This window comes from Lycorma delicatula, chromosome 3, assembly GCF_047948215.1.
Source record: "Lycorma delicatula isolate Av1 chromosome 3, ASM4794821v1, whole genome shotgun sequence".
Classification (NCBI taxonomy): Eukaryota; Metazoa; Arthropoda; class Insecta; order Hemiptera; family Fulgoridae; genus Lycorma; species Lycorma delicatula.
The window spans coordinates 136,181,864-136,194,675 of record NC_134457.1 but is presented as its reverse complement, the minus strand read 5'-3'; the positions used below and the strand labels follow the sequence as shown (position 1 = coordinate 136,194,675).

General features: G+C 28.0%; 1 protein-coding gene across 1 annotated transcript in view; it reads left to right on the top strand.

Moving 5' to 3' along the window:
- slo (calcium-activated potassium channel slo) overlaps positions 1-12,812 on the top strand; it is a 537,563-nt gene that overhangs the window by 335,109 nt on the left and 189,642 nt on the right. Inside the window, exon 12 of the mRNA XM_075360629.1 lies at positions 4,919-5,031. Coding sequence (XP_075216744.1) covers positions 4,919-5,031 — 113 coding nt within the window. The remainder of the gene's footprint in view (positions 1-4,918; positions 5,032-12,812) is intronic.

The following is a 12,812-nucleotide window of genomic DNA, read 5'->3' as shown; positions in this document are numbered from 1 at the left end:
TCATTATTTTTAATAATAATTTTATTTCTACTGAAAATAGAAAATTATGGTTTATGTATATGTATAGAAGCTATCAATTACCAAGTCAATTTGAAAGTAATGTTTAAAAATATTCCAAAAGATGAAAGTACAGTTAAAGTAATTAATACTAATACTGATTATAACTGCACAAATTCACATAAAACCAAACAGTTTGTTTTGTTTTTAATACACTTATTGCTGTAAAATTAATAATTTTTTTAGTATTTATATGAAGCATAATTGTATATTGTTAATTTTTTCTTTTTTATGATTCTTTTAATTTGCTTGATATATTTATTTTTATAAATGAAAATTTTATTTCATTATAAATTTAAATAGGATTTTTATTTGATATACTGGAAAATATTATTAAAATAAGTTTAATAGGTTGGAATAAAATATTTTTAGGAATATGTGTTAATTTAATTTACTGATAAAATCAATAATAATTATGTTACTTAGGTATATAGAATAATTATAATTAGGGTTATGTTGGTGGTCCATAAAACTTCTGTATTTCTTTTGTAAATAACTGTAGCTTACCATTTCACTGAAAAATTGTAATCAGGTTTGTTTTTATTTCAGAATTCTTTATGTTTTATTAATATAAAAAGTAAATTGATGCTTATTCAGTAACATTGCATTAGTCTGAATATTCATTGGCTATATATTTTATTATAGTTGGTTATTTTTGTCATTTTGTTAAGTTAGGATAGTGATTATGAGAACAGAATATGATTGTCTCTTTCCTGTCAATTAATTTTTTACTGTTTTTGATAATTGCTATTGCATTAAAATATTAACTTGTGATTTTATATTGAACTAAGCTTCAGTCAGATTTTTATGTAGAAAGTAATCATTAATTATTTAATATATATATATATATATATATATATATATATATATATATGTGTGTGTGTGTGTGTGTGTGTGTGTGTGTGTGTGTGTGTACAGAAACAAAAATACCAAAGAAGACAATATGTGAAAGTAAAAGTTATACCTTTAGTATTAAAAAATATATAATTGTGAATTTATAAGATTGAAATATAGAATAATTTCTTGGACCACCATGTTAAATTTTTATAATAATTTGAGGAGAGAGTCTGTACAATGAGATAGAGAGTTGTTATAGAATGCACGGTGTGCACAAGCTGTCGACATGCAGGCGTGGCAGAATGATTACCTGCGAGGTACTGGAATGGAGATGTACACTGAGTCGCTTAGTCCCACGTTTATTGGCATGCCGTTTGCGCACGCCACAGAGTAAGTCTCGGTTGTAAGAGCTTACAACTCCATTGTGTTCAGCTCAGCCATAAATTGATTCATAATATTGACTTCATATAATTATTTATTAAAAATTAACTACTAACTGATAATTTAAATGCCATATTATTACTGATAGTTTAGGTATGATATTTAAAATTTCTTATTTAAATTATATATATTTATATTGAATTTTTGTAACAGAATTTTTTCAACAAAAGTTTGCAGTTCATTTTTTTTTTTATCTATTTAAATTCAGTAAAATTATTTCTTTATTACCTGTAAGATTTCTATTTAATGTAACTGATCTACCAGTATGTATAAGAAATAAATATTGCAAATAATTATTAAATAAACTAACAATAAGAAAGAAAATCATGAGTTATGAAAAGTAAAAAAGTTAAAGGAACATACAATAAGATGTGGATATATTATTAATATATTATTTAGTAGGAAATGTTTACTGTTATATACATTAAACTGTTGTTACATAGATTATAATTTCAGTTGTTTGACATATAGAAAGTTTACAAAATTTTGCTTGACTGATTAAATATTTACAGTAAACAATTTAAAAAATTACATGTCTGAATCTTTTAACATAAATTTGAGCCATGGTTGAAAAGTATTTATAGACATTAACAAAAAATTTATATTTTTAGTAAATAAATTAAAACACAAAAGATACATAAAATTTATATTTATTTCATCAGCAATACAATCATTTTTTTTTTTTTTTTATTTACATACATGTCATCCTTAAGATTATTTTGTATAAATAAACATTTTGAACAACTGATATTTTTTAACTATTATTGTGCAATATAATGGTGGAACTTTAATATAGTGATTGAAAACATCAAAGGATAATATTTAGGATTTACCCACCGGGTTGGTCTAGTGGTGAACGCGTCTTCCCAAATCAGCTGATTTGGAAGTCAAGAGTTCCAGCGTGTAAAGCCAGATATTTTTACACGGATTTGAATACTAGATCGTGGATACCGGTGTTCTTTGGTGGTTGGGTTTCAATTAACCACACATCTCAGGAATGGTCGAACTGAGACTGTACAAGACTACACTTTATTTACACTCATACATATCATGCTCATTCATCCTCTGAAGAATTATCTTAACGGTAGTTACCGGAGGCTAAACAGGAAAAAAAATATATTTAGGATTTAGAATATAAATAATTTTATTGTTTTGTTTGTTAGGATTATGTTACATTAACTTCAGTTTGTTTTTTGTTTAGAAAATACTAACATTTGAACAAAATCTATAAACAGCCAATAACAGTATTTTAATTTTTATGTAGTACCATAAAATATGAATGTATAAATAAAATATGACTGATATATTGTATAACCATGATTGTTTCTTTGTAGGATTATTATTAGTGCTTTATAGCATTAATGTTGTAAGTGGTTTTACACTGCAAGCTTTTGTTTGATAAATTTAACTTAAAAATTTTTAAGCCATATTTTATTTGATTAATAAATTTATGTTACAGTGTAATATATTTTGCATGATTCTATAATGTAATAATAGTGATTATAGAGGAAGGTCTCATTTGAATCAGTTTATGGTAATGCAGTTATATAATGGCATGCACAATCTGTCACGCCAAATTATGATTATAAGGTGTTGTGTTGTAACACTATATACTTTACACTCCTCTTTCTCAGACTGTCGCAGATCAATCTTGTCATTATTCTGTTTTCACTTTTTATTTTTTTATACCTTTCAATTTTCAGCCTACCCATTATTTTATCTTGTATTTTCCTATCTCTCCTTGCGTGCTCTGTATAATCTGCTTCTGAATCTATCATTAAGGTAACTCTCTGTTCATGTTCCATATTTAAATTGGTGTTCTGTAATTCTACTTTTTCTTGAATGATGTTTAAAGAAATGAATTGGAGTAGTAATGTTTTTCCTTTTAAACATTTTTTTACACATCTTTATAAAATATATCTGTTAATTAGAATATGATTAGTATTTTTTATGGCCTAAAACACCTTGGAATAATTCTGTAAATATGAGAAATAGGCAAGTTATGTATTGTTAGAATATTATTTTAGTATTTCAGAGTAGTATCTCTGATAAATTAAAAATGGGTTGTCATTTTTTCATAACGTAAACTATAAAATCTGATTATTCCACTACATTTTTGATCAGATTTTTTTCTTCAAAAATTAAAAACTTTTAATGTATTGTAAAAAAAAAGAAGAAAACTACAAAGCTAGTTTTTATAAGACAAACAGACAACTTAATTTTCACTGAGAACAATTTTTGGTTGTGAAGATAATTCATTATCTGAATTCTTTTGTGTATTTATCTTTATTAACAAAAGAATCTGGGCTTAATTATTTACATTGACTTATTCAAATTATTATTTGTCCAAATTAGTCATTCTTTTAAGTGGACCTTATTTTCTTCTTAAATTCTGGCATCAATTAATTGTTAGTGTGATATAATATATTTTTATTTTTGTTGTAAATTTGTGATCCTTGTAAACATCTGAGTCTTGATAATATTTATAATAAAGTAATCTACTGAGTGTACACCACAGTTAAATTCTTTTAATAATGATTTCTCTGTGTTGAAGAAACGTGTTGTTATTTAACTTTATTATAAGTGATATTTTGGAAACCGATTTCATTGAAGTTGTCTTATCTGATACCGAATATTTTAACATCTCTTTAATGATTAATCTTAATCTTTTAATAATATTGACAAAATCAGTCATAATTCCTTAAAGTTTATTTAATAATCCTTTTAATCCTAAAACTGATCATAAAATAGTTCTGTTTTTATAGTATCTGTGGATTGAGGAATTCATAAAATTGTTTATTGTCATAAACTCTTATATCAACAATTACCACTTCTAATTCTTTACTTTATTTAATGAAAGTAGTTTTAAGGTTATTAGTCTTCTTTATCTTCAAATTTTTTGTTACATACGTAATAAAAAATGACAAAGGCCCAAAATTGAAGCTATCATTTTGAAAATAGTCACAGATTTGAAAAAAAAATTGCTGAACTGCAAGGGTATTACAGATTAAAGATTTCTGCATTCTTTTATATATTATTATATGTAATCGTAGGTCTTTGTATCATACCATAAGTTAATATGATTATGAAGAAATATAATATGTGACTGGTAACTAGAAGACCTATGGAGAAACAGCAGGAGGGGCAAGACAGACAGGGAGAATGAGTAGGCAACTATGTTAATATTTACGATCTGGTTACTTGTATGTAACTCCTCTTCTGCATTATATGTTTCTTCAGGTTTTCTTTTACCATTCTCTAGTTGCTATCTGAGGCAGACTATTCCAAAGGACTTCACTTGTAAACTGAGGCCACTTTACATTACATCTGAAAAATTAACTGTTTTCTAGAGTAATTTGAATCATTAGAATTAATTATTAATAATCTGACACTGTAACTTAAGTGGATATGTCTAATATTAAAGAATGTCTATATTAATATTAAATTGAGTGAAATACTTATGCATAGATGACAGAAGCAGAATGTACAGTAATCTTTATAATTTACATGCAGTTGTACCATTTCAAGTTAGAGTTATGGTAGTATTATGGACATATATGCAACAATGCATTGTTAATTTCAGTCTCCAGATACTCAGGCGTGGCAGAATGACTATCTGCAGGGAACAGGGTGCGAGATGTATACGGAAACATTGTCTCCTTCTTTCACAGGAATGACTTTTCCCCAGGCGAGCGAGTAAGTCAACAAGTAGACTTCTGCCAGTAGTTCCCTCTTCTGCCAGGATTGGGCGATTCACTCATAATCATTGTGTGTTCACTTTCTTTTTAATCATGGCATGAAATAGTCAAATTAACATTAACAGAATCTTAATATCAATAATAATAAATAAATAATATTCATTCTTTAATTTAATTTTTCAATTCTTTGTAATTAAAAATAGTGATTTAAACACTTAAATAACTCATTCTAATGTTAATATAATAAGTTAAAATAAAATATTATGCAGCCCTAAAATTTATTTAAAACCTGTGCCATAATACAAATATTGTCAATTAATAGGTATTAAAAAGTAAATGACATAAATTAAAGTCCCTTTCTATTAAAACTAACCTCTTCATAGTTTAGTGATTTATTTATTACAATCTCACTGACTTCAGATTCTCTTAGTCGTGCTGTTTTAGTTTTTGAACTTATTAGACCCAGCTGTTTCTTAAAAAAAATAGAAAATAGAAATAGAAATAGAAAAAAAAAATGTATAAATAGAATTTATACATTTTATTTTTTTTCTATTTTGTTATTTACTTTAAAAAAATTAAAATGATAAAAATCAACAGTACAAAAGAAAATCAGTACAAAAGAAAAAATTAGTATGAAATGTTTCTTAAGGTTAATATCTATGATGATGATTCACTATTCTTAGTTAATCCTTGAAATATTAGTAATCCCTGGAGTTTAATTTGTTAATATTACTTTAAATTTTTATATGAGTATAATTATCAAAATTATTATTTTATGTTTAAAAAACATCTTTTCTTAACATATTTATATTAAATTTCTGTATTCAATTTTGAAACAATGAGTGAGAGAGAGAGAGAGAGAAAGAGTGAGTGTTGTGTTTATATATATATCTTGTGTGTGTGTGTGTGTGTGTGTGTGTGTGTGTGTGTGTGCGCGCGCGCGCGTGTGTGTGTGTGCGTGTGTGTGTGTGTGTGTGTGTGTGTGTGTGTGTGTGAGGGAGGACCAGCAGGAGAGTGTTAGTTCTTTCTTAACAGTTGAGTTTAATAAAAGAAACCTATACTATGTAGGACTTTATTCTTTAAAAAGAAAAACTGTTTTAAAAGAGAAAAAAATTATCTTTCAATTAGATCTGTTTTAGAAGAAATGAATCGACTATTAATAGCTTATAATCACTGAAGTGTGTGGATTTGCTGTTTTCTTTCTTTTTTTTTTAACTGCACTAGTGTGAACAATAAGATAACATATTAATTATGCATATAATAATTATTATTTTTTTAAAATGCAGTACATTTACTTATGTCTGTTTTGACTTCTCATGTTTTCAGTTGTTTTTGCATGAATTGTATTTCATATTTGTCTACTGTATTCAGATTTGTTTTATTAATTATTTGTAAAAAGGGTAAAAGACAGTAATTTTTTATTATTTTCTGTATTGAAGAAGCCTCTTTTAAAGTTTTAATTTTCATATAAAATAATCCAAATTCCAGTCAGATTCAGCCATACATTCAGCCCTTAAAAAAATGTAATATAGCTGAAATTCTCTTTATGTAATATTAATGCCAACACATCAGATAAGAGGGAGTACTGCATTTTAATTTAATGAGTTTGATCTTTCTTTTGAGCTTTCCACTTAGTACTGTTTTTATAAAAAATAATTTCATGCACTTGAAATATGAAAATTAACTTTGACTAATACAAGGGATATTCAGCAATTAAAGATACAAAAACAGCTGCTTGGTGTAAAGTCTTGGCCGTGAAGGTGGAGGCAAAACCTTTTGCTTAAAGATCTGAAAAAAATTCTGAATTTGTGCAGATTAGTGTTGTGATGCATTATATAGCTTTTTCGTATCAATATTATTTGCTGTTTGTACTGTATTACCTGGTATAATTTTTCTGAAGATTACAGTAAACCTCAGTATTTCTGGTGTTTAATGCAAAACATACGTGAAAAATGATTCCTCATTCTAGAAGATAGCTGTCATGAGGCTTAATGTTGCTGTTATGAATGGTTTGCTGATTGTGGGTGTGTATAGCCTCATTTCATAGATTGATACTTGCTCTTATTATCACAGATGTATTTGTGTTTTATTTCTTGTCACAGTACAGTTTAAGATACTATAAATTTTAACACAGGTGATCTCTAATATAAGAGGAATAGTTGCAGTGTAGTCACTCAATCTTGTAATGATTTCAGAAAATTTCTGTCATCCAATGTGTGCATATTTTTGAATAGCCTAATCTTCCCATAAATATTTTATAATGAGCGTTCTTTATACTTTTAGAAGTAATTCATTTAATCATTAAGTGCTTATCCTAACTTTTTTCATTTTGAATAATCAGATGAAGAGTGCACTCCTTTCTTCATTACGAACTTCAGTTCTCAATTTAAGTATGTGTTCTCATATTTTATAATGTTAACATAATAAAATTTGTCCATCCTTTGCCTACTCATCATGTATTTACTATAATCAGAAACAAACTACAGTGAATTTCATCTTCAGTTTCTACTTTCTAGAAAAGTACCTAATGCTTTAATGAACTTTACTTGGAATTTAGTATTGAATGCCTTTTTAAATTCCTGTAAGCACAACATTGCTATGACTGAATCATGAAAATTTATACAACTTGGGAACTGGTCAGTCATGGCAGTGGGGCTAATTATTAAGAAAAAAATTCCCTTGTGTTTTTATTAGCAGCACTGTATCTACTTTCTGAATAACCCTTGTAAATGCTGCAGTATTTAATAAGATTCATAACTCTTTTTAAATGCTTGCTAAAACTTGAATGCTAGTGCACTTCACCTAATTGATACACACGTTTGAAGAAAAAACCTAACAAATACTTTGATGTATGATAAGAATGTTGGTGTTTTGGTGATTAAACTAAATATTTTTGGCATACTCTATGATAAAATCTGTTTTTTTTTTAAAGGAAAATTTACATATTCTTCAAAAACTAGTAATATTGTCTCAGATTTAATGTAAATTATGATTGTCTATCAGATTTGATGTAAATTTTGAAAAATTAACTTTTTATTTAAGTGATGATTTGTGTGGTCTTTGTTAGCAGCTTAATACCTACAATGTGCAGTAACCTATATGAAGTAGGAAACTAAATAGTGTCATTTAATGTAATTTACATAGGAGAACTGATTTATAAGGCCAAAGTTTTTTGAAGAGCCAAAGATCTTTCTGTTAGATATTTATTTTCTTCTATTTTCCAAGTGGTGGTTCCATGAGATATTCCAGTTATTAAAATCTATTAGATTGTTGGGGTTGCAGGAAAAAGCTATTTTAAAACTCTTTAATAAATAAATAAAGTTTCCTCTATGTAATAATAGCTATTATTAAATTAAATAACATAATGTATTCCTGTAATACATATATATATTATATATATATATATATATATATATATATATATATATATATATATATATATAATATATATTTCTATACTGCAGCAATAATAGCAACAAAAAAAATGGCAGGATAAGAAGTGAAAGTTGTAGGATATACAATGATCTGAGAAGTATTAGAGAGCATGATTTTTTAGCTCTCTCTTGGCTTATGTTTAATTATCAGTTTCAATCATATAGCCATGGAAAAATTTTGTTAAGGTTTCATTTAATGAGTTAGTGGATGAATTTTTTTCAAAATGAGTAACAAGTACCTTTCTCAATTAGCTGCCTGGCAAATAGTTTTGTTATTTATTAATCACATATATTAAATGAGTTTTATAAACTTCCTGGTAACATTCTCTGTAGATATTTCTTTCAGAATGTTTCATTTAGTTTTAAAATTACATGTTTTGAAGTTTTGTCAAGTGTCTTAATTTATTATCTGAGAGCCAACATTTTCTTTGTTATCAGATTTTGTTTTTGTATTCAAGGATGTTATCAGAAATATATGTTTTATTACTTTTCTTATTGTGTTCAGTATACTTCCTGGAACAAAATATTTTTAATCTGATCAGCTTATATAGGAAGCATTTTTAGTAGTGATATTATTTAGCATTGGTTATTCGGAAATTATAGGGTCTAAAGTTCAGGGACAGGGGTAAGATGAAGAAATTTTTCTCTTAACTTGCACTCAGTTGTCAAAAGAGTTTTTCCTAGTTTTCTTATATAAAAATAAAGCTTTATTATGTGATTTTAGGGATACGTAGCCTGTTATATTATGCATCTGAACATATTCTACGAATAACATATACAAATTAAATATTCAGATTTATATTGGTTATTGCAAAAATTAAAATTAATTAAAATGTATTTTATTAAAATTGATGTTCCATGCAATGGGGTTTCTTTCCTTATATTTTATTACTGTTTGTAGTTTATCAAATTATTTTTTAATTCTAACATTTTAAAGTATCAGAAAGAAGTATAAACAAACCATTGTAATTAGAAAACAGAATCCCAACCATAAATGTGAAAATTACAAAGTTTTAAATTAATTTGAAGAACTTGTGTGTATATATATATATAAATAAAGTATTCACAATTTGTGCAATATTAAATTTAATTGAATTTAAACAAAATAGGAATAATAAATAATTCACATAAATAAATAAATTTTAAATAAAGTTTAATTGTTTTCATCTGTATAGGAATGCCTATTTCCTTTACATTAGTGCTTTTATTTACTTTGTTAGCATGTTGTTTATTATTGTAGTTTAGCGTTATTTTAGAATTCAGTGTAGTTGAAGTAAATTCATAGAGATTAGTTTTTAATATTTAGTATTTCTGTCACTTTATAGTGATTTTAATTTTTTTATTCGTAGGTGTATTTCTTATTATTTTCTTCTTTTTTTTGAACATATCAATATATTTATATTATTATAGTAATTATTTTTTTATTGATTTCTATATTGTAAGTGAAAATATGTTTCAGTAATATATTTATTTAATTGTTTTTGTGTAAATACATTTATAGCAATCGAAAGCTATTTGTTCAGCCTATTAAATTTATGCATTTGTTAAAAATATTGTAGGCATTACATTCTGTAAGTAGTATTGCATCCATTTACTATCAAAATATTGATAGTTTACTATTATACATTTTAAAAATTAATTATTCATCAGCAGCTTCTAATGTATTGAACATTTATTCTATAATTTTAAGACTTTTATAATTGGCTTTTAAATGAATTATGCACACAAAATAAACATTCTATACACAGAACATTTAAAATATCAAATTTTTTCATCTGTTTTTGAAGTGGAAGTTAGTATTATGATAAAATGTATCCCTTACTTAATTTCTGATGGTTGAAAAATTTGTCTTGCAGATACTTTATTGTTTCTTTCATATTGATTCATTTAGTTTTAAAATTACAAGTTTTGAAGTTTTTTCAAGTGTAAATGTCATACTGCTGGATTCCAGTATCTTAAGGGTTCATGAAAAATTAAAATCGTCTTTTAACATTCTTATCGAAAAATTTGTAACCTGACATCTTTGCCCATCTTAGGAATTTTGTTTACTAAAGAATAAGCATATGATGAGCATCATAGCAGTTGAATTATTATAACTATCAATCAAATCAAAAACACTTACGTTTTTTCCTTTTTTTAAAGTTTAACAAATGTTTTTGCAGTGATCACTGTTCATCAGTGAACAAATATAAAATTAATCAATTGTTAAAATTTTTTGAGAAATATTCTCAGTCAGTGAGCAATTTACATACCAATCAATAGTTTATAAGATTACTGCTACTGGTGGTAATCTTATGAATTTAACTAAATTATTTAATAAATTCTATTATTTCCACTCATTATCAAATTTTAGTATTTATATTATTTTTTTTGTTTTCTTCCAAAGAGTTTGGGTTATTGATTTATTATTATATATTTCTAGTACTGATATATCTTCTAATTATGAAAAAGTGTGTTTATTTTCGTATATGTGACCTGCATAATTAGACTTTTGTTTTCTACATTTATTGTTTGTATATGTTCTTTAAATCGCTTTTTAAATGTCCTGTTGGTCATACCTATATAAAATTGATCATGATTATTGGAGCCTCATTTTATTGAATATATACTTGCTTTATTTAAACATAAAAATATAAATAATAAAATTACTATGCTGAAACAGTCGAAAAATGACTCTCGCAACATATCCATAACATATAATAAAATTGCATACAATATAATTAAAAAATAACTTTCATTGTATAAAATAACATCAAAACAAATGATAACAAATTAAATACAATGATTAATAACAATAAATCTGTTGTGTAAAACATTTACAACAAAGAAGGTACATATATACAATATTTATAACAAAACAGGTATATATACAATATACCTCCCCGTGACACCTGTTAACTCACATACTGACCTGGGGGATAAGTTTTTTAGTCTAGCTACCTGTTCTTGACATGTCCCACTGTATTTGCCACTCTTCAAACATCTGTCTGAGGGCTTCACTTCTTGATACACTATCATGTACTCTCCTCAACATGAGGTCATGGAGACCCACAGGGGGCACCCCTGCTATCACTTCAACAGTGTTTTTAGACACTGTTTCGCATGCAGACGCAATACGTATGTTCACTCGCCACTGCAGTGCTGCTATTCGCCCAAGATTCCTCTTTCTTTTGAAAGCCTTGGCCCAAGCCGGGATCGTGTAATATATTATTGACATTGCATCAAATCATATATTGACATCTGCAACCACATAAGAGAGTCAAACTTAACGACATTTATATCGGTGATTTTTAAACTCAGCTTTTGCCTTCGCTGTAGCCCTCATCCGGACATCTTGAATGTTCTACATCGTTGCCCTCTGAACTAGCTAACCGAGTTCGTGGAAGCACGAACCCCGTGCCCAGTTCTACTTTTACTGACCCTTTTTCTTGTAAATGTCATAGATTTCGAGGCAAATTGAAATCAACATACCACTAAAAATGTTGTTCGCACCAACGAAAATTTAGTCGTAATTCTCTTAGTAAATTTAACTTCATACTCCTGACTTGGGTAATTCACGGACTCCGTTCTGGTTTACAAGGGAGAGGAGGACAGACCTTCTACTCCCACTCAGCTTCATCGCAGAGTCCCGTGTGACATTTACTTCACTTACTACTATCGTTGAGATGCTGCTACACCTCATGGCTGCATGGAAATCCATGCCCTCGGCAGTACAGTCGTCATCCTGCCGACAGTGATGTTTGCTCATTCAAAATTATCCTTGTCAAAACGGTGCTACACCTCACGGCTGCATTGTAACCCACACCCTCGGCACTGCAGTTGCCGTTCCGCCGACAGCTATAATCACCATAATTTCTATCTAACCGTGGCTCGATACCAACACGCCTACTTCCGGCCAATCAACTGCCCAGGCGGTCCCTAGCCACCCGGGGTGCTACTCTACTATACCCATTCAGCAGTCCTGCTCAGGGTGAGGAAACGGAGGAAGCCAGTCACAATAGTCCATTCTCCGCGAGTCTTCCAGTTGACACGCAGATCAAAGAAGGAATGCACTCTCTCGAGTTCCCTAACAATTCTGTTACGTTCAGCTTCGTATCGGGGACAAACATAAAGGACATGGTCAACAGTGTCATCGACCCTACAATCCAGGCACAAGCCTGAATCAACCAAAACAAACTTAGCCAGACTATTCCTAAAAGCACAATGTACTGAAAGGAATTAAGTTGTATACCGATTGGGGGAGACCCATCTAATTGCTCCACTGCTCCCTAACATTTTGAAAAATACATGCGTGTATCGGCCAGTAGAATATCGTTCCACCTAGCTTGCCAAGAGTCAAAACCTT